This window comes from Camelina sativa, chromosome 17, assembly GCF_000633955.1.
Source record: "Camelina sativa cultivar DH55 chromosome 17, Cs, whole genome shotgun sequence".
NCBI lineage: Eukaryota > Viridiplantae > Streptophyta > Magnoliopsida > Brassicales > Brassicaceae > Camelina > Camelina sativa.
In genome coordinates, this window is record NC_025701.1 from 6052531 (window position 1) to 6079871 (window position 27341).

At 33.9% G+C, this 27341-nt stretch overlaps 3 protein-coding genes, 1 long non-coding RNA gene, 1 other non-coding gene and 1 pseudogene across 7 annotated transcripts; 3 read left to right on the forward strand and 3 right to left on the reverse strand.

Annotated features, from left to right (window-relative positions):
• LOC104755603 (probable phospholipid-transporting ATPase 11) lies at positions 4107–10034 on the reverse strand. Of its 3 annotated transcripts, XM_010478013.1 has the most exons (13): positions 9565–10034; positions 9013–9462; positions 8573–8938; positions 7848–7904; positions 6937–7412; positions 6745–6855; positions 6378–6654; positions 6205–6293; positions 5969–6077; positions 5656–5871; positions 5341–5565; positions 5063–5254; positions 4107–4963 (listed from the first exon to the last, which is right to left on the reverse strand). In XM_010478013.1, the coding sequence occupies exons 1-13, from the start codon at positions 9958–9960 to the stop codon at positions 4313–4315; spliced, it is 3615 nt and encodes a 1204-aa protein (XP_010476315.1). In that variant the 5' UTR covers positions 9961–10034; the 3' UTR covers positions 4107–4312. The 3 variants fall into 3 exon arrangements, with proteins under 3 accessions (XP_010476315.1, XP_010476314.1, XP_010476316.1); XM_010478012.1 differs by lacking the exon at positions 7848–7904 and having other exon boundaries at positions 8516–8938; XM_010478014.1 differs by lacking the exons at positions 6937–7412; positions 7848–7904 and having other exon boundaries at positions 8040–8938.
• LOC109130165 lies at positions 12636–13517 on the forward strand. The gene is made up of 3 exons (XR_002036258.1): positions 12636–12919; positions 13110–13236; positions 13340–13517. It is a non-coding gene; the product is annotated as an uncharacterized LOC109130165 (long non-coding RNA).
• On the forward strand, positions 15208–16608 carry LOC104759202 (annotated as a pseudogene).
• Positions 17518–19545, forward strand: LOC104755605 (piriformospora indica-insensitive protein 2-like). Its single transcript, XM_010478016.1, has 2 exons — positions 17518–17843; positions 18328–19545. Exons 1-2 carry the CDS (start codon positions 17628–17630, stop codon positions 19381–19383), a joined length of 1272 nt encoding a protein of 423 aa, XP_010476318.1. The 5' UTR covers positions 17518–17627; the 3' UTR covers positions 19384–19545.
• TRNAI-AAU lies at positions 19696–19769 on the reverse strand. Its single transcript has one exon. It is a non-coding gene; the product is annotated as a tRNA-Ile (tRNA).
• Positions 22467–23166, reverse strand: LOC104755606. Its single transcript, XM_010478017.2, has one exon. The coding sequence runs from the start codon at positions 22975–22977 to the stop codon at positions 22834–22836; it is 144 nt and encodes a 47-aa protein (XP_010476319.1). The 5' UTR covers positions 22978–23166; the 3' UTR covers positions 22467–22833.

Below are 27341 nucleotides of genomic sequence, written 5' to 3' on the forward strand. Positions count from 1 at the left end.
AATAGGCTAACAACAATAATAGGCTAACAACAATATAATTAATTTGAGTTGTGTTTTTAATACAATATATGATTATTGAATGTAATGTGAGTTTTTTTATATATTAGAAAATCTTTTATATTAAATTAGTCTATCGTAAATTAATTTGGTTTCAGTTTTTACTTTGAAATGTATGAAACCATTTTATAGTAATAGGAAAATTAGTTGCAGCAAAGTTAATTAATTTTTGAATGTTCATTAAATAATTATGATAAATTAATTTATGTATAGTTTTTTTTTTTCTGAAGAAAAAAACTGATAAGTATTCTAAGAAAAAAAAGTGTAATACCTTACTTTGATAGATAAATTATGTTGTCCTATATATTATTTTATTTTCATATCTAAAAGTAATAATTAACAACAAATAATTTTATAATATGATAAGTCAATTTTAAAATAATTTATTAAAACGATATCACAAAACATATATCTTTTATATACTCTAAGTCTAACTAATTTTTTATAATAATTCAAGAAAATAAAGGTGTGTCAAATTTAATATATTTTTTCTTCTATAAATTGTCTCTATTTCTAATCATTTTAAAATAAATAGTATAGTTAATAATAAATTAATTATGAAACTATTGTTTTCTATTATTTTTTGGGGGAGATAAAACAATTATATTATAATACCAGTTTTTTAGTACGTATGTTTTAAAGACAGACAAACTGTAACTTATAGAATACTATTAAATACAAATTTGAGTTGTGTCTTTAATATATTATATATGATTAATGAACATAATATAATTTTTATATATCTATTTGAAAATCTTCTATATTCTTAAATTAGTCTATCATAAATTAATTTGGTTTTAGTTTTTACTTTAAAAATATGACATGTTGACAATGATGACGTGCAAAGAGTTCGGGTTTGCAAATAAAATCCCATACATGTCAATTTCATTTTTTGTTATCTTTGGAATTTACCTCAAGTCCCCGTAAGCAAAGCAAATTGCAATTACTGCTATATTATTTTTGTTTGCATTTTTTTTTGTAAATATTGTGACGTGCGTAAATGATTTTTTTTTTTTTGTCAAACAAGTTTTGCATTAATCTTAAAGCCTCAAAGAGGAGAATTCATACAAAGTGAAATTTAAAGGGTTAACAAGATTACAAAGCATAGATAGATAAAGGTTCCATGAGTTTTTCAAGGAGGTGCAAATCTTTGGAAGACTTGCAAGGCTTGAAAGATCTGTTGGGACCAAGGTGGAAGTGCCTTTGAAGACTTGCTCCGCAACTTCCTTGATCAGCAGGTGATCAACAATGGCTCTTACAAAAAATGCATTGGAGCCTTTTCCCAAAATGCGTGCGTAAATGATCTATTTTCCCAAAATTACAACCCAAGTCTAATGTGCACAACCCAAAAGTGTAAATAACAAGTGCTTACAGAAAAACCCAAGTGTACATGACATGTTAAACTACAACCAAAAATTAATGTATATTGTATAATAACGACTTCGAAATTTACCTTGTGGTCGGTCTTTAATAATGCGTAGTAAAAATACATTATATTAATCCTTTTATCAAATATATAGAAACGACGTCAAATCAAACTGATCTCATTTTTCTTTATATTACTACTTTCATATAGCCAAGGACTGCAAATTCATCTAATGACTGTTTTCTTCTTTGTAATATTAATTAAAGAGTCGTAGGGGATACGCAATAAAATCATTTTACGAAATATTAGATGATTTTCTCATTAAGATAAACAAACTGATCTCATTTTTCTCTATATTACTACTTTCACATAGGCATAGCCAATGACTGCAAGTTTATCTGTTATGTAATGACTGTTTTCTTCTTTTTGTGATATTAAGGGTGATACACGATACGATTATTTTACGAAATGCCACATTTTATATGACGTCAAATAAGAAAAAGAAACAGAGAAATATGAAAAATGACACTGCGGTTCAACGATTCTACTGTGATTCTTTATTAATGAAAAGAAATGAAAGAACGTGTCTTTCATATATATTAATTTAATTATATCTAATAGTATGAAAATAGATAATGGTTTATCTGGTTTTGAAAGAATTTTAATATATAATGATATAATTAAAATAAATAAAATAGATAATGATATGTTTAAGTTCAAAATAAATTACACATATCACAAGGGAATATATAACGTGTCAGATGTTTAGAAGAATAGTTTAGAGGAAATCCTTACTTTATTATATCTCCTTTAAAGCTGAAAAATTGAATTACTTTATAGTTTATATTAATTAATTTAGTTTAACTGATCATATAAAAGTCAGTTGGGTTAGTGAATAATCAAATTAGTAGAACTTTTAAAATTTAATTTGTTAACTTATATTATAGAATTTCACCTTCCCTTGCGTTTAATATAGAAATATGGTATTTCTTGCCCATTACTTACTAAAACTTAGCCAAATATAAAACCTTACTTATGGAAAAGTGGATTCGCCAACTTCCTCCTGCTAGGTTTCAGATTTTGATCCACAAGTTGAACCCCACTGACCGTGAGTGGAATATAGAAGTGAAATCAATATCTTCCCAGTTCCATCTAGCATTCGTGAATGATACTGATTACAAATTAGTGTGGTTGTATAATTCCGATAAATACAATAATGATCCCTCGAGTCCAAACGAAGTAAAGTGCGAGGTTTTTGACTTCAGGGCAAATGCTTGGAGGTACTTGGCTTGCATACCAAGTCATCGGATATATTATTACCAAAAGCCAGCATATGCAAACGGGTCGGTTTATTAATTCACGGAACCATATAATGCAAGAATCGAAGTAGTGGCTTTGGATATTCATACCGAAACATTTCGGTTGATGAACTTATTAAAGCTTAATAAACATTAGTTTGGTTTAACGTCTCAAATTTCAAGTCTATAATTTGTATATAAAGAAAAAGTGTTTACGTTTTGCTTATATATGGCTCGTGTTTTGCTTATATATGGCTCATATTTTGCTTTTTGACCAAGTTGAATTCCTTTATCTAATTTTAAAATTTAGAACAAATTTAATGTATAGATGGAGATGTAGATCTTTTACTTAATCTTTCACAATTACACAATTCATTAATTATTAAATTTTTACTTGATCTTTCACAATGTTGGCAAAAAAAAAAAAAAAACTTGATCTTTCACAATATATATTTTTAAGATAAAATATATCATAAGATATTTGACCTTTGTTGTTATTAGTTTACTTATTGATATATCAATAGAAATCTAAAAGTATAACGCAAAATTTCTTTATTTGCACCTATGTACATTTGGACCAAACCTATAACTAAATGAAATGATACAATAGCAAAAAAATTATGGCGCAGAAAAATATAGAATGCACAAGATACGCTCATTGTGTATGTAAATATCAGCCAGAAATTAAACCAATCATGTGGATGCCATGCACTAGTAATCTCTTTAATTATCCTGGATTTCTTGAGAAAATGTTATATGGAAAACATATGTATTGTTGATAGCTATCTCTTTAATTATCCAACCATGGAGTGATCTTGCTTAATTAAGCTATTGTGGAGTCAATAAAGAGACCAACGTAGCATGTGTTCTTAAGTAACAAACGATAGATAAAGCATGGTGGTTTCACAAGCCTTACTTGTTTTTTAACCTTTTTTCTTCCCCTTTCCGTCCTTGTACTTCTTCGTCTTAGGGTTTCGGAGCTTTCATGCTTCTCTTTGTACTTCACTTTCAGAGACTTGGTAATTATGGCGTATTTTCTTTTTCTTTCTGACTCTCCAAAAGATGAACTTAATAGCACTTTCTCCTCCACATCTCTTACTTAATTCAGGTGGTTTGTAGTACACTAGAATTTTATACACACAAGATAAAAAAAAAATACCTAAGACGAAAAGAATAACGCTGATCAATACTTGCCTACTTGCAAATTTGCAATATTCTAATCTATAATAAGTATACATAGCTTTATTTTATTTTATTTTGTGTATTGTAAACAAGCATCTCAGTAGTGATCGTAAGTGTAAAATATTACTTTCCTTTTGTTAGCATGTATATGTCAATATGTGGTATTTGCGAAAGGTGTATTATCAATTATAGATACAATTAACTAAATAGAATAACAAATCGTAATCGACATTTTTAAAAAAATGTTACGTACAAATAAATATGAGTGTAGCGGACCCTTTTTATCTGCCTTTTTTGGCAAGCAATTACAACATGTAAAAAAGAACCCTAGCTTTCCCATGATAGCTTTTATATACAAGTACTGAAGTACATATGCACAAACACTGAGACACTTCTATTTCACTTCTCTTCAGAAAGCGATAAAATTCTTGTTTAGCTGTTCATGAAACCTACCGGACCGCCGTACACTTGCGGCTCTTCTCGCCGTGAAACCAACAGTCGTGGGCCTAATCGATCTCTGTCTAACCATTTCCACAAATTCGGGATCATTAGAATGACCTTCGTACCGAATCCACTGAATCATCTGATGGTATCCCGGGAAGAATCTCATTTGAACTGACTTGAAGACGAAGTAAGGGATCAAAGCGAAGAACATCACGAAGAGAGTGGTGAGCCAGTATGATGGAGCTGGAGCTAGGGCTTCGATGAAGACTTTATAAGCATCTGTGGAGAAGCTAGGAGCCATGGCTCCATAGATCATGAGGAAGATGTACCACAAAGCAACTGATCCCCATATTACAATGTGTTGGACCCAAGTGAAGTAGCTTATGGCTAAAGCCATTTGGAGATTGACGATCCAGACTAGGCAAGTGTACATTGTCCCGCCGAGGATTTCTCTGCCGACAGTTTTGCCATTAGGGTTGTAGAGTTGGTGCTTTAGAGATTCCTTGCAGAGGAAGAAAATGGCTAGCGCAGTAAAGACTCCGTTGAACATCCATCCGATGATTCTCTTCCAGCTGAAAAGAAGATTATTTACCCCTTCTTGGTATAGCAATGGGAACTGCAAATAAAAAGAAAAACGAACTTCACTCAGTGATCTGATTCAGAGGAATTTTTGATTCTGTATAGGGTTTATGGAGGGTGATGTTTGGATATATACCTTGTAACAATAGCGAGCTGAGACGTCTTGATCGAAAACTCCAAGAGCAATGACGGGAAGTGAAGAGAAGAAGACGTTGAAAAGCGATAAAAACCAGTCGTTATATGCGGGTTGAGCAGAGAAGGATGTGTAGGCTTCGTATAAGAACACTGTGACACCAAAAGTTATATTCTTGTAGAAGAAGTAACAAATCTGCAAAGAGCCAAAACATAACGTAGTTAGAGACAAATGCATAGAGTTCAGTTGGAGAATGTTTCTGAGAGAGCAAAATTGTATACCATTGATGAGATTCTGCTGTAACACCAGTGACCATGGACGAGCAAGAGTCGCTCTAAGTAACGGAATTGAGCAATAGCTATGTCGCTAGACATAACCGCTTGCATTCCCTCAACACCGCTGATTCCAACACCAATATCCGCTTCTTGAAGCATTCCAACATCATTTGCTCCATCTCCAATAGCTAGAGTTGTCTTGCCGGTTCCAGATTTGACCAACCGCGTAACCTGAAAGCAAATATCTTCTATTAATAAACCCCGAAATTGCAATACTAGATCCAGTTAAAAAAAAACCATTTCCGCGGGAAAAGACATTACCAATGCCTTTTGTTTAGGTGATGATCTACAGCAAATAACAGAGGCACATCCTGTGGCTAAATCAAGAAACTTCTTCTTGAAATCATCTTCAAGGGCATAAGTTAGCGACTTCCCATCAATGATCAACGCAAAGGCCTCTTGAGAGCTCGAGCTGCTTGATGCTGTGAGTAGAGCTTTCCCTTCTTCCATTTGCCTCACCACGCTTTCTCTCGATGCCTATAAACATCAGTCGGTCCATATATTAATCTCCTAAGTCCTCAAGTAAAAGATAGTGAAAACATATTACTGTTTGAATTACAAATATAAAAATTACCTGTTCAATTGCATCTTTCTCTCCAGCTTTCTCCAATGCTTTGATATGTGGTGTCTCAAGATTTATGATGATCTGCTTCATCTCTTGTCTTAGTAAACTACAAGCAAATCTGTAGAGATTCCGGAAAAAAAATGTAAGAAACTATGTAACAAACACACTAAGAACAATGTATAGATTCAGACATAAGAACAAAAAAAAAAAGCAAATCTCTCTATCCCTTCTGTTACTTATCTTACCCGATATTGATTGCAGTCTCCATTTTGTCTCCTGTTAGAACCCAAATCTTTATCCCTGCTTGAGCTAGCTTGTCAATACAATCCGGAACCTAAACCACAATCAAGTTAAACCTGTTACAGTCCTCCTACTCATTCCAAATACCAAAACATTTTTAGTCTTAAAATAGCCATACCCCATTTTGAAGTTTGTCCTCAACAGCAGTAGCACCAAGGAGAATTAAATCACGCTCCATCCGTTCTGTGATTTCATCGATCAAACTCTCACGATCCGCTGTCACAGAGTTCTTAGCTTCATTAAAGTTCTTGCTGAATTCTATATACTCATTCTCATCCACCTCGCGGTATGCAAGTATCAATGTCCTTAGCCCTGCATCTGCATATTCATTAACATGCTTTCGAGTTTCCTCTTCGAAATGACGCCCGTTCTTTGCAAGTCTTTCAAACATCACACTGCACACAAAAACACAAGATTCCACAAAAGTCAACAAAAAAAGCCTAAAAATGTATAATAGTCTCTCAAGATGATCAGTTAAAACTTACTTGTCAGCTCCTTTGGACAGTAACAGAAGCTTCCCATCTTCATCACGCACAATAACAGACATTCTCTTCCTCGCGCTGTTAAACTCAAGAACGTTTAATAACCGATACACCCTGTAAAAAAACAGAGGAATGTTAGTTTTTTTACATCAAGAAACTGTCAAGAAGTCTCATTATAAGAAACACAAAACAAACCTTTCAACTGTTTTCCCTGATGTAAGATCCAATTCACGGAAAGAAATCCCGTTTTGTGTCCTGCTAAAGAACTCAAACCCGAACTCACGAGCCGCGACAACAAACGCAGCTTCATCAGGAGACTCAGCTTCGTAAGAGACAGCCCCAGTGGCTTCATCAGTTTCAGGTATAGCCGTGTGACAAACAGCTAACAACCTGAAAAACTTCTGCAAAACCACTGCATCTCGCTGCTTAACCCAATTCCCTTTCATAACCCTCTCATCCTCGAAATTAAACCCTTTGATCTTAGGACCAGACCGGTCCACCACAACATCCAACTCATCACCAACCAAAGTCGAACCATTACTTCTCATAGCCATGGATCTTTCAACTTCAGTTATACCACGTCCATACGCAGTTCCCGCTATAGAACATTTGATAAACTCCATGGAGTTACAAGTCAATGTACCGGTTTTATCAGATAGAATCGTATCAACCATCCCAANATTTTGCGTCCTGCTAAAGAACTCAAACCCGAACTCTCTAGCCGCGACAACAAACGCAGCTTCATCAGGAGACTCAGCTTCATAAGAGACAGCTCCAGTGGCTTCATCAGTTTCAGGTATAGCCGTGTGACAAACAGCTAACAACCTGAAAAACTTCTGCAAAACCACTGCATCTCTCTGCTTAACCCAATTCCCTTTCATAACCCTCTCATCCTCGAGATTAAACCCTTTGATCTTAGGACCAGACCGGTCCACTACAACATCCAACTCATCACCAACCAAAGTCGAACCGTTGCTTCTCATAGCCATGGATCTTTCAACTTCAGTTATACCACGTCCATAAGCAGTTCCGGCTATAGAACATTTGATAAACTCCATGGAGTTACAAGTCAATGTACCGGTTTTATCAGATAGAATCGTATCAACCATCCCAAGCTCTTCGTTGAGATTAGACGTCCTAGCGTGTGCAGGTTTATCATTCTCCTCGTAGTACATAAGAATGTCATTGTTGATGAAAACGCTCTGAANTTTCTGTAAAAAAAAAAACAGAGGAATGTTAGTTTTTAAACCTCAAGAAACTGTCAAGAAGTCTCATTATAAGAAAAAAACAAAACAAACCTTTCAACTGTTTTCCCTGATGCAAGATCCAATTCACGGAAAGAAATCCCATTTTGCGTCCTGCTAAAGAACTCAAACCCGAACTCTCTAGCCGCGACAACAAACGCAGCTTCATCAGGAGACTCAGCTTCATAAGAGACAGCTCCAGTGGCTTCATCAGTTTCAGGTATAGCCGTGTGACAAACAGCTAACAACCTGAAAAACTTCTGCAAAACCACTGCATCTCTCTGCTTAACCCAATTCCCTTTCATAACCCTCTCATCCTCGAAATTAAACCCTTTGATCTTAGGACCAGACCGGTCCACTACAACATCCAACTCATCACCAACCAAAGTCGAACCATTACTTCTCATAGCCATGGATCTTTCAACTTCAGTTATACCACGTCCATACGCAGTTCCCGCTATAGAACATTTGATAAACTCCATGGAGTTACAAGTCAATGTACCGGTTTTATCAGATAGAATCGTATCAACCATCCCAAGCTCTTCGTTGAGATTAGATGTCCTAGCGTGTGCAGGTTTATCATTCTCCTCGTAGTACATAAGAATGTCATTGTTGATGAAAACGCTCTGAAGAACCTTAACGATTTCGATAGAGACGTAAAGCGAAATGGGAATGAAGTTACTGTAGAGCATAACCGCAGTGAAGAAATGGTAAACCGAAGCCATAAAAGCTCTGTCTGGATCAAAGAAGATATCAGCATCGTCTGGTTTTAAGTACCATCTCTCTGTTCTTCCTCCAGACTTCACTCTATCTTCTCTTGTCTCAATACCAAATACAATCGAACCAATAAAAGACATCAAAAACACAACACCGAACATCACGTAGATGATTTTGTCCATCTTCCTCTCGATCCTACTTCTCTTCGATGGTGGATCAGTTGAGTTTTGAATCACCTGTTTCCAAAACTCCAAACTCAGCACAACTCTTAACTGAAACAAAGTAAAGAAGAGATCTTTAAAGTGTATACCTTTGTGTCATGTCCAGTGAAGACAACAGCACCATAAACATACTCAGTGTTTCTAAGCTTAGAATCACGAAGAAGAAGCTGTTGAATCGACAATGGTAACCTCTGTTCTTCCGAATGTAAAGTACCAACAAAGGTATAGAGATCTGCATTTGGATCTTCACATCTCACAACACCTTTTAACTCTTTGAAATCTGAATCTTCATGTAAAACAGATGAAGTCGCTTCTAAACCTTGTTTCACTTTCAGATTCGTTTCTCCGTCAAGGTTCATCGTCTCTACGTAACAAATCGCATCTTCATAGCTCGACGATAAAAGCAAAAGATCCGCCGGAAAAAACTCGTCTTTATCAACTCTCACTATATCTCCGACTTTAAGATTCCTCCACTCTTCTTGCCGGAATATTCCATTCCCGTCGTGAACCTTCACTTTCCGGTTATTCACTTCTATATCCTAAAACAGTTAAAAATCAAAACTTTTAATTAAAAATCAAAACTTTAAATTAAAAATGGAAACTTTAATATTTGACAAATGTGAAGATTTTGGATTACAGACCTGTTTCTTACGACCCCAATCTTCAATAGCTTCTTTAACCATACTGACGGCGATGACGAAGGCGAGAGGTAAGAGAGAACTAACGGGGCTGTAAGGAGAGATAGAAGTTAAGGATAAGGCTCCGATGACGAGGAAGTAGAAATTAGCAACGCGACGGAACTGTTCGAAGAGTGATTTGGGTATGAACGAAGCTGCGGTGTATTTAGTAGAACGGACATAGTTTCCGGCGTAGTTGCGTCGTTCAGACGCCGGAGAATTAGGTTCGTTGCAGTAAACGACACGTGAGAAACCAGGTCCTCCAATCTGAGAATGGTCTTCTTGAAAACTAGATTTACGACCTTTGAATGCGTATATGTTGCTTAGATGTAACCTTCTTCTCCCACGACACTTTGTCATACTTTGTTTTTGTTGTTCTTTCTTCTTCTCTGTGTCTGAAAATGAAAAAAATCTTTTATGTAAAAAAAATTTGGAGAGTGGAAAAAGGAAAAAAGAATGAAAGAATGAAGATTTTTTTTTTGTAAGAAGAGTTTGAAAGAGAAATGTCGAATAATAATATTTGGATTTGTAATTTTATACATTGGATTTTAGTTTATGGAAAGGAAGAGGAAGGAGTGTATTTTTGTTTTTTGTTTATGGAAATAAAATATATTAAAAACCCAACTTTGAACGACGACTTCAACGTATTATTATTTTATTGTTGAATTTTTAAAAATATATAGTATTTTCTTGGCACGAAGGAATTGAGTAATTTTTTTATTTCAGTGAAAAAGTAACTAACAAAAAAATTTAGGTTTGTAAACAAAACAATGGTTTTGATTGGTGACACAAACAAAGTTTTACCACTTGTACAGTTTTGATTTTTAACCAATCATAAAAACTTTACCAAAATTATTATTAAAAATTTTACTCTCAATTTTTGGTATAGCTTTTTTGTTCTGCTTTTTCTTACAGCTTTCCGCTTACAGTTTTTCTGTATATTTTTGGCTACATTACTAATCAGATCCAATGTATGATTGGCAAAAGTGAAAAATGTAAATCAATAATGATCTCAAACTGTAAAAGTCTTGAGAGAAGAATCAATAATGATTTCAAACTATAGTTGTCGATTTGCTATTTTTGGTTTCCTTATTAAAGAAATTTAGGAACGAATGTGTGTGAAAGAGCCGTCGACGAAGTCGTTAGTCGTTGATGGTTACTAATAAATATTTCTTTTGAAAACTTCTTGGAAAAGAGAAGAGTCAAGAAGAGAGGAAGTGTATACCAGTATACGAAGTCTTCCTCTTAATGTTCTAAAGAAGATTAGTGAATGAATATGATGTTTTAATTGATTGATTCTAATCTTAAACGTAAGAATTAGACTAGTATTAGTATATTTTTGTTTACTAGTATTGTATTTATTATTATCAATCAAACTAAAATAATTGATCTCCAGTGATCCTCGCCAGATAAGAAAGCTATCTCTGGCTCGATCTTGTTATTATTAAATTGATCTTCTGACACTCTTTCTTTAGCAACACATGTGAAAATTAGTTTCCACCTCATAATCTATTGCCAGTTTGGTATAATGCGGATTAATTTACAATATTTAATCTAAATGAATGATTAAAGTTTGGCTATACAACTTTGTAATCTAGCTCCAGTGTGCCGAACTTGTTGAGCTGCACAACAAATAATATTAGGTTATTTTGCATGTTTTAGTTGGTGATAAGTTATTAAACAAATACTAAAATACTATTGTTTTCCGTAGTCTCACTTTAATTCTAACTCAAGTAACCGATCATGAACTTAACCATAGTTAAACTTAAACATCATATTATTACGCTATACAGTTCTTGATTTACATACATGTGATCAGATCTGATACTGTTTTTAAATAATTAATTACATATTACCACGATATGTTCATGCGATTAATATAGTCACACACATCTGCACAGCAAATACGTCTCACCAACTTCTCTCATTATCATATGGCTGCGCGACTATTCAAACACATCATCTCATCTCATGTGTGTGAGCAACGGAACATTTAACTAATTTTCTAATTTAATAATAGTCATTATCAAATCGTTTTGACAAATAAAGTACTATGACAAGTACTTATCATATTTTTGATACTATGCCTCAATGGCTGATTCAATGTTTGTAATCCTTTAATCAATACTATAAAAACAGAATACGTTTATCTCCAGAGCTTGACACCTCAGCCTCAACTTTCAATCTGGTATTGACACATCAGTTAAAATCATTAACCAATAAAATTATAACAAATAATACAGATCAGATTTTTCTTTGCCAGGTCACTTAATTGTCTCTTCGTAGTCTCTTGCGTCTTTCTCTTACTCGATTTTCTCTCTTGCTCGACAGGCTCTGATAATCGAAGACAAAAGCATCGATTTATCTTCTTAGAATTTCAGAAACCCCATCTTCTCTCTTTCATAAAACAATGGCGTCTATGGCTGCAACCACCAATTTCACCAAATCGTTGCTCTTTCCTTCCTCCCATGGTTTAGTCTCTCTTAAAAATCCCTACTTTAATCTCTCTCTCGATTTAGGTTTCGATATATATGTGTCTATTGTGCATTGGGGTTTCATCTGAATTTTGATTAATCTTTGGTAATTAGACTTTATATTTCGTATTTGTAAGAGTTGAAAGTGTAATTTTGTATCTACAAGTGTTTTTTTGGGATTGCAAATTCGATTTTGTTTTTTTTTGTTTCAGTTTCAGGAATTGTGACCTTGAAATCGCAGAGAGGTAGTAGTAGTAGTACTAGGACATGGCCGAATCAGCAAGTCAAGAAATGGTTACAGGTTTCTCCGTGTGAATGGACTATTCGGAGGTGGAAACAAATATAATAACAATGAAGATGGACAATCTAAGGTATACATTAGATTGGATTCAATTATTTTCAAGAAGTTTGTCTATGTCGAAAACTTCCTTTGCTTCAATCTGTTTTTTCTTGTGTGATGTTTCCTAGGCAGACTCATCACCGTCTCTTTTGGTTCTTATTTGAGTCTGTTTTCCTAGAAGATTCTTGGTGGATGTAAGAACGGTGTTTAATACTGTTTTGTTATGTCTTTAAGAAATCCAGACTAACCAGTTATTTGAGAAAGAGTCATGGCACAAACGTACCAGAAAAGCCACATGGATACAAGATGGAACAGTGCTCCCTGGAGTTGATAACTTTGCACATATTGGAGGGTTTGATACTGGTTTTCTACTTGGATTTGTGCTTTTAATCCGTCCCCATTATGGATGGATCTACCAAAGAAACGCTCCTGGAGCTAAACCACACAGGTAGAAGATGTATCAGGGCATATTTTGGACCATCTCTCTTCTCCTCTTGGTCGCTGGGTAAGTGTTACATTTCTCTGTTATTCACCCTCCACGTTAATAGCTATAAATCAGTTTGCTTGTTTGTTTTCCCTATACTCATAGGTCATAAAGGCCTGCTGCAGATTGAGTAAATGATGATCTTGTCTCTTTGATTGACAAGAAAAAGTTAGGAACAAACACCAAACCCAAGCTTCTTTTCTTGTCACAGGTTCATTGCTGGATTGATCTCTCTCTTCAACAATGTCGATGGAAACGAACATTGCTCATGGTGTCATTATCTTTCATGTGTTCCAACTTCTAAATAGAGCTGTAACCGAGAACCAGCCTCTTGCACGGTATAAATCCTTAGTGCCTTTTTTTTTCATATCTCAGTTTCTCGAACCCCTTTTCAATGTCTCCTAATTACATATCTCTTCTTCTTATTTTTGTTTGCTGCAGACGACTCAATTATGTAACCAATTCAGCATGACTTGTTTAAGAAATGGGAAATCAGCATCTTACATTTTGGCAAATCCCCCGGACTCACGGATTAATAGCTTATGTGTTCAGCTTTGCCATTGATTTTTACTTAATGATTTTTAGAACATATACAAACTCACTTGTGTCTACACTTTGTATCTTCTTCTGCTTCTCATTTTTTTCTTGCTTTATTTTGTATATTTTATAGGAGCCTCCTTGCTTTATTGTGTATATTTTTTAATAACATGATTTGACAAGAACCACACTCTACAATCTCAACTCTTTGTTTGATTTTTGTTGTTTCTGTTACTAATTCATTTAGGTGAACTTAAACCTTTTGGATTTGTGTATCAGGTTACATTATCAGGTAACCATCAACTAATCCGTACTGATATATCCGAGGCAGCAATGGAATTAGATATCATAACTATACCTACCTTTTTATGGAACAATCAAAGCCAATTCGTTTGTTCTCTCTTTTGCTGACATCATGTTATGTGTTTTTTCCTATGGCAGAAACTTTCACAACTTGTTGTTACAGAAGCATCAAGGACGCACATGTCAAGAGTGTTGCGGTAAGGCAATCAAAGACCATTTATCACAGTGCAACCAAAATTTTATTTAAAGTAACTTGATTTGTTGTTCTGATAACTATGATTTTCTACTTTAAGTTTCCAGGTAACAAAATTTTGATTTTTATGTTTTTTTTTAAATAACTCAAACGAATATAAAATATAAGTAACTAAGCTAAAAATTTATTGAAATCTTTATAATGATAAACAAATATTAATTCAGTTATTTACAATATTAACTATTAACTAAAATAAAAATAAAAATAAGTAATTCATGACAGAACTTAGTTGATTGCATGATATTTTGGTTTTCTTGATGGATCAGACTTAAAACATTTTTTAGAATAACAAAATAAGACTTTTTTGTTTTTTTAAAGTAAAATAAATATTTACTAAAAGAAGACACAAGAAATAAATTCATAATCTTGTGATTTTGCTAAGACGATGTCATTCAAGTGGTTACCTTATAAATATTAAAATGCATAAAGTATATAATAAAATTTGAACAAAATCAGAATACTAAACTCCAATTTTTACAAGATTTTTAAATGTTCAATCTTATTTATCTTAAATTAAAATTAATTATTAAAAATAGTCTGCATACCAACAAGTTCCAAACAAATTAAGAAAAATTTACAAATAACATAAAAAAAAACACAACAAAATAGTAGAAAAGAAAAAAGAAAAAATCAACCCCATGGCGTAGCGCGGGTACTATCCTAGTCTTAATAAAGTAAGATGTTAAAAAAAAAATGATGCATATAGGGACAAAAGGGTTTTAATCCTTTGTTTATAAATTTAAAGTTACATAAAAGATATTTAATTTCAGATAATGTAACAAAGACAAGACAAATAAATTTTCATTTTCACATCACATCACATCAGCCGTCCGTTGCGGTCAAGTGGTCATCTTTTTTAATTATCTTTCAACTCTAACGTGCTAGACTGGTAGTAAATTATATTGAGCTTCTATGGGCTAGTAATTATATTGGGCTCTAGTTCAAATTTACATAAAACTATTTTTAGGCCCAATAACAACATCGTAATTGATAACAAAATCCGTATACTTCGTCGCTGTAATTTACCTTTTACCCATTAACCGACGACTATTTCCAAATTTTCACTATACGATTTTACTTTATTATTATTTTTGTTTTTTTAATCGGGATTTAAAGTTTCATAAAGCCGTTGTGTTGTCAAGAACAGAGAGATTTTTTTTTTCCCGTTTCAATTTGAGACATTAGGGTTCTAATTTGTTGTTGTTAGTTTCGAACTATGTTCACACCACAGAGGAAACCGTGGATGTCATCGGCGATGACGGTGTTACTAACCAGAGGACCACTGATAGAAAGGGAAAAGCGGTTGCTTTCAGCGATGACCTAGTAATTTCTCTGATTGGATCACTCACCGGAGAAGTCGTTTCTCGAGCTCAGGTTGATGACATGACGGATATGGGTGATTGGAGAAGGTTTAGGGAGGTGGGTTTGTTGAATGAGGCTTCAATGGAGGAGAAAGATAAAGAAGCTCTTCTTGAAAAGGTCTCGACGCTTGAAAAAGAGGTAACCTTTTTTTATGAATCCTTTATTTTTGTATGATTTGCTTTATTTCTTTGAGAATCCATAGCTGCGAGTAGAACATTTGGGTTTAAAACTGAATATGTAGATATGCTGCTCTCATGGGGTTTTATAAGGCATTTGGTAACCTTTAGATGTCCGAGAGTTGAAATGAGTGTTTGTCTCTTTTTTTTTTTCCTATCACTTTTTATAAATACACAACTATACAGGCTTCAATCTTTTAGCATTGTTTCTTCTGTGCAGTTATATGGCTACCAGCACAATATGGGGCTTCTTCTCATGGAGAAAAAAGAGTGGGCTTCGAAGCATGAACAGCTAAATCAGGCATTCCAAGAAGCTCAAGAAATCCTTAAAAAGGAACAGTCGTCAACGACGTGAAGAAAGCTTGAGGAAAGCCTTGAGTCTAGAAAAGCAATGTGTGGAAGAGGTACGATACTTTGGATTTCACATTATGGATATCTTTTTTTTCTAATGTTTGTTCTTTGTAATCTAAGAATTTATCTACTGATATGATGCATATTGATGTCTGGGCGTCGTCTTTTCTGTTTAGCTTCCTTAAAGCATTAGACTCTTTGTTCTGAGGTAGTGTGTTACTACATTTGTGTTCTGAATTTTCTTAGAGATATATCTATTTTTTCGGTTTTTTTTTTTGCAGCTTGAAAAGGCTCTTCGTGAAGTTCAAGAAGAGAATAACAAGACAAGGCTCACTTCTGAAGCTAAATTAGCTGAAGCAAACGCTCTGGTTGCTAGTGTTAACGGGAGATCTACAGACGTGGAAAACAAGATTTACTCTGCCGAAAGCAAACTCGCAGAGGCAACGAGAAAGAGCTCCGAGCTGGAAATGAGATTGAAGGAAATGGAGACTCGTGAAAGTGTTCTGCAACAAGAGCGTGTTTCATTTGCTAAAGAGTAAATAAAAATATTAGATATACTTCTAAAAAGTTCGATTATTTTTGTGAGTCTTACGTGTATGTTATTGTTATTGCACCACAGGCGAGAATCATATGAAGGGACTTTCCACAAGCAAAGAGAGTACCTTCATGAATGGGAGAAAAAGCTTCAACAAAACTTGTGGATCGGTGGTGGAATCACTTCAAGCTAGAAGATTACAAACTTCAGAAATTGTGATGGTAAAAAAGACTTCCTTTTTTAAGAGTATTACAACGTGTGTCTTGCCAAAACTGTTATGGATGATTAAATACCTTGCCGATAAATTCAGCACAAGACAAAAAACAAGCACACATGCTTAATAATTTTGTTATATCTATGGTAGGTTGAAACATTTGCAGATGTTGTTACTACTGATAACAATGGGGGTGTTTCAATCGCAAATGCGGAACCAATAGCTAATATCACGATGAGCCATGAAGATGATCAGAACCGGAGAACAGTAAATGAGGAACATGAAGATGGAGATGAAGAAGAAGATGAAGTTCAAGATGATGATGATGATGAATCACCAAGACCCGGTGAAGGATCCATAAGAAAAAAGCTTTGGACTTTTCTCACTACATAACCATCTCACGTGGATGATCTAGGAGATGTTACTTTCACATTTATTTTGTAAAACCATTTGTAGCTTTGTGGATCCAAAGTAACCTTTTTTGTAGGGGGTGAAGTTAGAGAATTAGAAGCAGAGGCGTGTTTAATGATGTACTTTCAATTGACAGAACATAATAGCCAGAATCCAGAAGGATCTTATTGATTACGAATAAATGTCAAAGGATTAGTTTCAGAAAAGCAGAACATTAAAAGAAAAATATTTGTCAACATTTAATTCAAAAACGCTTTGATATGTGTGCTTTCTCTGCATGCTCTATTACATATACATATTGTATGTTATATGTATTGAAAGTTCCATATGTGCATGTATGTGTATGGTTATGGGAACAAATGAAACCTTTACTTTATGTGACAAAAGAGGAACATGTAACCAAATTTCTCTTCTTTTTTACTTTTTAACCATTTGAATTGTAATGAGAAAAGCTATTGATTCCCAACGACATCTCGCTCTCCTTTCAATAAATAATAACAAGAACCAACCCAAAACCTAAATAGAAAGAGGACAAAATACATCACACGCTCTGTTTCTCCTGTTCGTGTTCTCTGTGGGAACAAACAATGCCACAGCAAACGATTTTTTACTCTGTTCTCTTATTATCTCTGCTATTCAGGTGTACCGGAGATGAATCTTTACCTGAAGTAACTGGCTCTGAAGAAGCTCCAATGGACAAAAGAGAACGAGAAGCCTTGTACTCTGCGATTCAAGGATTTGTTGGTGATTCTTGGAACGGATCTGCTCTCTATCCTGATCCTTGTGGTTGGACTCCAATTAAGGTTTTTTTTTACAATACTCTCTTTCCTAAGACCCTTTGTTTAGTTTCTTTACATTCATGTTTTGTAAGGTTAAGTCCTTAATTGTCATAGACTCTTGAAGATAGTGAAGACCTTGAGCTTATGATGATATAGAAACTTTTGAGCTTTAGATGTTGTTGAATCAATCAAACTTAACTTCAAAAAAGTCTGTGAAACGATGTGTAAAGATTTTGTTTTCTAGCTGTCTCAAATAACTCTTCAAAATGCTTTGTCCCCTTTGAAAAATTTCCATAATCGGATAGTGAAGTTTAAAGCTTCAAAGCAACAAAGTGAATCCTATTTTCATGCAACATCTCTTTTTTTGGGGTTTCTTTAAATGTTTCAATGGTTATTACAATCATATGTTCATTGGCCCACCAATCATTCCTTTAATTTGCAGCTAAGTGCTCTTCCAAAAATCCAAACATTGACAAAAAAACAATAAACAATTTTTTTTTGGTTTCAGGGTGTTTCGTGTGACATCTACAATGACTTGTGGTATGTCACAGAATTAAGTTTAGGCCCTGTTTATGATAACTCACTTGCTTGCTCCTCAAGTCTTCAGATAAGGGCAGAGTTATTTGAGCTCAAGCACTTAAGATCTCTCTCCTTCTTCAACTGCTTTATCTCTCCCATGGTGATAGCTAAAATGGGCTGGATAAACTTTGCATCCAACTTAGAATCACTCGAGCTTCGATCCAATCCCGGTCTCATTGGGAAGTTTCCTGATACAATTGGCAATCTCACGAAGCTGAAGTCTTTGGTGGTTCTCGGAAATAGGTTCGATGGAGAACTACCGGCTAGTATCTGCAACTTAAAGAGTCTAAAACGGCTTGTCTTCGCAGGGAACTCATTCACGGGAATGATACCAAATTGTTTCAGTGGGTTACAAGACCTCTTGATCATGGATTTGAGCCGCAACTCTTTCTCAGGGACATTGCCTTCATCTGTTGGAGATTTGGTTTCACTGCTCAAGCTTGACCTAAGCAATAACCTCATAGAAGGGAAGTTACCACAAGAACTAGAGCTATTGAAGAGTTTGACACTTTTGGATCTGAGGAAGAACAGAATCTCTGGTGGGCTTTCCAATAACATTGAAAAGATTCAATCTCTAACGGAGTTGGTGTTATCAAACAATCCAATGGGTGAAGAGGATATGATGGAAACAAAGTGGGAAAAGATGAAAAATTTGGTAATTTTGGATTTATCCAAAATGGGTTTGAGAGGTGAGATTCCCACTGGTCTAACCAACCTGAAAAGTTTGAGGTTTCTTAGTCTGAACAACAACAATCTAACCGGTTATGTTCCATCAAAGAAGCTTGAGGCTTTGCCTTGTCTTGGTGCTTTATACATCGATGGAAACAACTTAACAGGTGAGCTTAGTTTCTCTATAAAGTTCTATGAGAAGATGGGAAGAAGATTCAAAGCTTCAAAGAATCCAAATCTTTGTCAACCAGTTGAGATGGTGATCTCAGAATCTCATAAACGTGTACTTCCTCTTGGGGTGAAGCCATGCACTTAGAATAATAAGGAAGAATACAACTTTGGCGATTCAAGAAACGTGAAACAGAAAAAGGAGTTGAAGTCATCCACTCATCCAGCTATCTATATTTTTATTTTGGTATATATATGTAAGAATATAATTTAATCTTATCGAAATTTCTAAGAATATAATTTAATCTCATCGAAATTTCTATTATTGTTGTTATGTTATAACGTTATGTAATACAGCCCATATGTGATGAATATGTATGTAGACGATTGTGATTTAAAAAAAAATGTCTTATTGGGCTGATAAGCCTGATATTGAAGTGTTAAATAAAAATGGAGAAAGTGGCCCATGCAGGTTTCGAACCTGCGACCTTCGCGTTATTAGCACGACGCTCTAACCAACTGAGCTAATGGGCCTTGGTGATGCAATTATAAATTTATATTTTGATATTTGTGTACGTATTTTTAGAGAAGAAGGATGATGAAACACTAGGAAGCTCTTAAACAAAAGAAACAAAAAAAGTTTGTAGGAAACTATTTAATACAGTGCTACGGAGTAAAGTACGAGCAAGATGCCAACATATAGACTTAGACTTGACACGAATAATTGCTCTCGCCATGTCTCATAAAGAGACGATCGATCATATATTATATAAATAAACGTGAGATAAGATTATCATATGCAGTGTTATGGGAAAGAAGAACACATAATGTGAAGGCACCTGGAAAGAAGCCCAAAATGTTCTAGAATTGTGGACAAAAACAAAAACAAAACAAAGGAACACAACTAAATATGGAAATTTATTAACTGGTTGGTTTGATGGGACGAATACTAGTGTGTCTGAATGTTTTTCTTCCAACGAGATAATGTCAACAAACAAATAAAAAAATTCACAGAAACACTTCTCAAACGTAACAAAGAGTCCAATGAAATCAAATAGTTGATTTGTTGTTTCAGACATCGTAGGCCATCTCTTGTTCATTTTTCAATACACCGAACTTTAAAAACAGTTTTGATCGACTTGGTGGTGTTTTAATTGGAATTCCAATTTGGAACTATGGATCGGACCAGTCCACTTAATATATTGGTTATAAATCGAAAATACATAAATCTTGTTAATCCTAGGCTCCTGCCTAGTCCTTAATTACTCATCGATGTCCATGGTTCTAGAGAAAGAGGTAGATAACAAATGAACTAGGGAACAGTTAGAAATCTTTGTTTGTGAATGTAGCAAGGTAGGAAAGAAGTGAGATTTTCACATTTATATCTGAGATAATAGTTTTTTTTTTTTTAAGTATTAGTGTATTACATATGAATACTAATACATGCATAATTAAAACACGATAATATTTTAATGTCCTCCTTTTTGGTCTTTAGTTGAATCCGGAAGATCTCAAACATGACTTTTGGTTTTTTATATATCTTGTCGTATCTCATTTGTCATTTCCATCACAAATTTTTTATTTTGATAATTATCTATCACAAATTTTATCATTTCCATCACAAATGTTTTTTTTGATAATTATCTATCACAAATTTAATCAAGAAAAAACGAAACGAGATATTTTGTGTGTGTGTGTGTGTAACTCATGTTTGCCCCACCCTAAACCAACCGATGACGATTTAAACCAATTAAAAGGAATGTTAGGCGTAGTGTTAAAAGAAATAGTATAAGATTAACATCGAGTGAGAAGTACAAAAGGAGATAAGTTCCAGAAAAAAAATACAAGTACAAAAGGAAACCATAAGGTTGAAAGGTGAGTGGCTCAATTATTATTACAACTTTATTTATTAGGGCAAAACACACAAAATTCGTAGCCCGAGAAGAAGTGAAAGAGACAAGAGAGAAGAGACCGGTGGTGATGATAGTCACGACGGCGACGATGGTAGGACCGCCGCACGTGGTCTGCCTTACCCATGTCTCCATTTGACCAGTCAACGTACTTAACTTACTTCTTTAATTATTGGAGTTCTTCAGTACGTTACATATGTAAAGGACTATATTAAATGGTTTATGAAATTGAAATAAAATTTTCAAGTTGTTCACATGACTCGTTTTCATCTAAATATATATACTTAGGGATGCTAATCAATACTCATGCTACGATGAATTAATATTCCAGTTCTGATCGATGGTTTATGAAGTTAACAAATAACTACTTTACATTTCCATGTTACAAATGAAAAAAAAAAAAATTCACTATATTAAGGGCTGATTATAGAAAAGAATTAGACGTGACAAGTCGTCCATCATAATCATTTTAGCACCTAATGATGATATTGATAACGTCAGATTAATAAGAGAGACTAACCAAACTAATGATTTATGAAATATTATGTCCCTTGGTTTATACTCCCTCTGTTTCATAATAAGTGTCATTTTGACACTTTACACACAAATTAAGAAAACATATTTAAATATCTCTTATACCCTTAAAATTGATATTGACTCTTGATATTTTTCAATGAATATGAGGTTAAAGTTGGAAATTTATGCTTAATATTACATTGAAAATCTAAAATGACACTTAATTTGAAACAAAAAAATCAGGCCAAAATGACACTCTTTGTGAAACAGAGGGAGTACATATAGTCGCTCACAAATGATATATTACTCCATCGCTCTCGTTACAGGCGTATTTTAAGTAGTTATCTGCTATATTTAGCTAATTAATCTACTACATTATATATTAGTAATAATTAACACATTTGTATCCATTATGCATAATAGATCTTTTTTAGAAAACTAAACGGAAATGTATAATAGATCTAAATTGATTACCTTTATAAGAGATGACAGCATCATTTTAGAATCAATAATCAATACAAATCATAAAAGTTTGAGCTAAATCATGGGACATGTCGAAAATTGTGAGAGTTCCCCCACGAACTAAACGAAAAAGTGGAGTTTTTGTTGTGTTGGAATTAAAATTAGCTCATCCCTGCGTGGGGGCAGCAATAAGTCAATAACCAACAATAAACTAACCAAACCTTAATTGTGATTTTGGATATTAAGAAAAAAGGGAAAATGCTTGTTTTATACTATACTAATCCATATCTCCAATTATCATTAAATAAGTATACAAATAAAATTGTGTGATTCGTGTACTGTGTAATAAAAGAGTAGTATGAGTATTGAGGTTGAAAATAGAAGGTAACGATCAGTTTTACATTAACCGCAAATCATTCAACAAAGCCAAAAGCCATTACAAAATTTTGTCAACTCTCTCTCTCTATATTATGCAGTCAATATTTACAATCTTGCCCTTTCCTCCACTAATTCATCGAATTCCCCATATTTGCTCCACTAATCAGAACCAAGTCAAACTCTCTTAACCGATTCATCCACTATCTCGCGTCGAATCAAACCCGATCCGCCCGGTTAAGCTCCATACATCACGATTTGTATCTCTCCAACACGCGAAAGCTAGCCTGGCTTTTTTTTATACATAATGATTGAGGATGAATCTCTGAGAAAGATCAATCGTGCCAACAAAGAAGCATGACGACACATCTTCGAATGATGTAAAGCTTAGCTCTTTGTTCTTTAAGAACAGCTCCAAGTCCTTTACTCGACACCCTTCTCTTTGAACCTCCCATGCTTTGACTTGATCCCATCTTCATCTTCAATATATCGATCGACTTTGGCAAAAACAAAAACAAACTTTGTTCTCTTTTAATTTCTTAGGGCTAAGTTGAGAGATATGTATGTATAAGGAGAATTAATAATAAAAATGAGGATACAAAGAAGAAAAGATAGAGTCTGTTTTTATAGAAGAAGAGAAAGATTGAAATGTGACCCTACAGACTTCTTTCTCACTACCCACTTGTGTGTGTTTTTGCGTTATTGCAATTTATTATCATTGAATATTTGAATGATGATTTTTATATGGTCACAATTTCACAAAACCCCCAAACATCTATGCCCTATTTGTCCCCGTTGTTGGTATGTGTCATGGACCTCATGGCACACATACATACCACGTGGCGGATTGAATTTTAGCTTTTTGGTTGTAATTCTCTAATCAAATTACTTCGCGGATATTTCAAACAGACGAATAAGGCTTAGTCCCTTCCATCTTTAGATGTTTAATTGCTTCTAGACTTTTTTTCGTTGGGAAAGGTTTTATATTGCTTCTAGATGTTAGGGTGATAATTCGAAGTTTCAAGAATAGTTTAAAGCAATCTCAAACGAAGCAAGATTTAATTAACAAACGCTCACAATAGATCTCTAGTGGTTTTATTGGTGTTGTTTCGGCATCTGATTTCTTATTTCTATTCAGAACACTTTGTCGCTAATTTTTTTTTTTTTTTTTTTTTTTTGAAGTTACACAAGTTAATTAGTACTGCATCTGCATGACATACGCAATGCACATATTTGTGGTTATAGAAAATAGATTTTTCTCAGTGACGCCTTCCTTCTTTATTCTCTCTGCAGATAAAAATGGAGTGGCCGACGAACCATTCTCTCCTTTTTAATAATATTAATATTTTCATTATAAAATGAATGAAATTAGACCCTTTAAGAAAACAAAAAATGGAAAGATAAGAAAAATATATTAAAACAAAAACTAAAAGAGAAAGAAATGAATTTTTTTTTAATCGTTTTACGACAATAATAATGATAGGAAAAAATTAACTTTTATCCTGTTACAAAATATTTTATAACTTATTTTTCGGTGGAATTATAAATGGTTGATTTCGGAACAGAGAAGCTTCTAAAAAGTTACGATAGGTATGTGCAGCGGCGTGGCCGAGAAGAGTTACATGTACTGTACTTAAAAAAATAAAAGTCATGCATTCTTTTTGTGGATTTCGTATACTTAAAAAAAAAAAAAATCAGTCATGATAGTTTCTAAGAAGCATACTCGTCAAAATACTAAATTATGTCGCCGACTGATCACATCTCATACGATCGATAATCAAAACTATCAACAAATGAAAAGATAATAATTAGTTGTGACCACTGACCACAGTCAAATTTTGTAGATGATATGAATAGTTGGGTTTATCAATTTATTGATTCTGTACTTTTTTTGTAAACGTGTTGGATCCACGTCATTGTACTAATCTATTAGACCTTCCACGCACAACTTCAAATTCTGTGGTGTGCTGTGAGGTAAGAATTTATAATTTCTTTTAACTTTCTAAATTAAAATATCAACTTTATTACAAAAAGACACAACTATATAATTCATTCTAGACTTGTATTCTTTTTTTATTATCATGTACATTACACGACTAAGTTAGTATTATAGTCAAGAATGTTATATTTAAAATTGGATGCATGTACGTATTTGACTATAGTAGATATCATTAAATTAGGTTCTAGAAGACTAGAACTATTCGCAATGCAATTCAATTTCGTAAACTTGTTATCAAAACAAACTGTCCAACGTTTATGAATTATGACCTCAACATATTTGTCTTTTCATTTATTTTGACTCTTGTAAAGTGTCCATGCATGCATGTTGAGATTCGTTTAGTGAGAAATGTGTCATTAATCAAAGAATGCGTTAGGTGACGATTACTAAAATAACTTCCAACTAATTTGATTTTCGGATGACGCACGAGTTATGAAAAAATATTCCAAATTAATGATAGAGCATATACTTTTCTAGCATAATAGTAATACTTTAATTATCTTTTGTCTCCTAATAAAATAATGATATTTTGAGTTTTGATGCATTATTAGCTAACTTACTTAAGTAAACTATAACTTAAAAATGTTGATGGAGGATTATATTAAGGAAATAGTAGCTAGTATTGAGAATCGCACACGTACAATTAATAAACCTATATTAACTAAAATTATTCTTTGAACCTGCGTAAGAATTGTAAGAGCATATAAAATTCAAGCGTTATTAATTCCACCTGGTAGTACTTAATTAGGAATATTGAAAAGAAACTAAGAATGAATATATATATTTTTTAGTTCAGGTGCATTTGATTGGAATGCAAGGCCATTAACTCTCTTCAAAGTAATCTCTTGTAAAAGAGGGTGAGTAGCAACCACAATACGAAATTTTCCTTCTTCCTCCAATCTGGTGGATATCTCCTTTGGAATTTGCTGGTGGAGACAGACAACAGAGTATTTGAGCTTGAGAAGAAAGAGCTCAAGCTCTTTAGCTCTGCTCACAGTCGAGACAAGTATACAACATTAATTAACTATAGTAGAGATCATTAATTAGGTTCTAGAAGACTAGAACTATTTGCAATGCAATTCAGTTTCGTAAACTTGTTATCAAACAAACTGTCCAACTAATGAATTATGACCTCAACATATTTGTCTTTTCATTTATTTGGACTCTTGTAAAGTGTCCATGCATCTGTTGAGATTCGTTTAATGAGAAATGTGTCATTAATCAAAGAATGCGTTAGGTGACGATTACTATAATAACTTCCAACTAATTTGATTTTCGGATGGCGCACGAATTATGAACTAGTATACCAAATTAATGACAGAGCGTATATATACTTTTCTAGCATAATAGTAATATTTCAATTTTCTTTTGTCACCTAATAATATAATGATATTTTTGAGTTGTGATGCATTATTAGCTAACTTAAGTAAACCATAACTAAAAAAATGTTGATGGAGGATTATCTTCAGAAAATAATGGTATTGAGAATCGTACACGTACAATTTTTTTTTTCACAAGAGTGTCTTTTATTTATTAAAGCCTAATAAACAGGCCAAGATTACAGTCAAAAAGGCCAAAATTACAGTCAAAAGAAACAAGTCTACATTACAAACCAACTAAAAACAAAAGCCCACAGGCCCAAGTATGATTCCTTTCTTGAGATTGAAGAGATAGCGTGGAAACATAGAACACGTGGCAAGAGAGGGACATGATAGTTGACACGTGGGAAGTCGAAGGTTGGAGTCTCCGATCACCGGCAGACGGAAGTAGCACCGGAAAACTTCGATTCCGGTCGAAATCACCAGAAAATTACACCGGAATCTCGATCTACACCCAGAAAAAAAACGGATTCTAATTTTGCTGAGAAAATGACTCCAAAGCAGAACTTCTTCATCTTCGTCTTCAATAGAAAGCTTCCCAATCTCCAAGAAGGTGGATCAACATCATGAACCTACAAACTAAATAAACTCCATCGACTCATCAATCTTCAGCATAGAAGCATGCATCATCATCAATTACTTCAAATCAAACCAAAAGAATGATAGAAGCAATCAAAAACGGATCTAAAGATTAACTGAATCAATTGAGACAACAAAAAACTAAAGCCAAACACCGCCTAGAGAAAGGCGACGGATCTACTAGTGGAAAGCCAGCCAAAACGGTGCTAAGGTAGCCACCGCTGTCGGAGAAAGAGCCAGTCAAAACGGTGCTAAAATAGCTACCGTTGCCGGAGAAAGAGCCAGCCAACTCCGTTGAAAGAACCGGAGATGCCAGAGTAGAGCTCGATAAACGGGAAACGAAGCCAGGAAATACCAACCGGCGAACAAAAAGTTGATCGGAGAGTTTCTCCCTCTCTGAAAAATCGCAAAGAGAGAAGAGAGAGAGAGCTCTCCTTCTTATATTCGTACACGTACAATTATAAAACTATATTAACTAAAAGTAATTGTGGACTTCTTAGCAAAAAGAAATTTAGAAGTGTGGGCTTTCTTGAATAAAATGACACCACCTTATATATAAAGCCATCTTAGCCTTCTTCATAGCTTTTAAAAGTTAAAATCTGTCCAAAATTTCATTGGCCCAAATACATTTAGGTTTGAATTGGGATCATCACAACAACAACGAAAAAAAAAAGTACTTCCTCTCTCTCACAAAGATTGATATTTTGGGATATATTTTTGTCCCACAAAGATTGATGTTTTGCAAATTTCAAGAAGTAATCATTTAAAATATTAAAATTTTTGAATTGTTATTAGTTTATATTTTCTCTCTCTACCAAAAAATAATTATAAATTAATTAACAAATAAAAACTAAAAATTTTCTTAATATGTGTGAAAGTCTCAAAA

What these genes read in the sequence shown, in the direction of transcription:
- LOC104755605 (XM_010478016.1), top strand. Translation starts at nt 17,628, where the DNA reads ATGCCACAGCAAACGATTTTTTACTCTGTTCTCTTATTATCTCTGCTA. An exon ending in GTGGTTGGACTCCAATTAAG is followed by an intron (nt 17,844 to 18,327) that starts GTTTTTTTTTAC and finishes TTTTGGTTTCAG; the next exon opens with GGTGTTTCGTGTGACATCTA.
- LOC104755606 (XM_010478017.2), bottom strand. Translation starts at nt 22,977, where the DNA reads ATGAAGATGGGATCAAGTCAAAGCATGGGAGGTTCAAAGAGAAGGGTG.
- LOC104755603 (XM_010478013.1), bottom strand. Translation starts at nt 9,960, where the DNA reads ATGACAAAGTGTCGTGGGAGAAGAAGGTTACATCTAAGCAACATATAC. An exon ending in TCAGGGAAAACAGTTGAAAG is followed by an intron (nt 6,856 to 6,936) that starts GTTTGTTTTGTG and finishes GTTTTTTTACAG; the next exon opens with GGTGTATCGGTTATTAAACG. An exon ending in AGAAAGATGCAATTGAACAG is followed by an intron (nt 5,872 to 5,968) that starts GTAATTTTTATA and finishes TGATGTTTATAG; the next exon opens with GCATCGAGAGAAAGCGTGGT.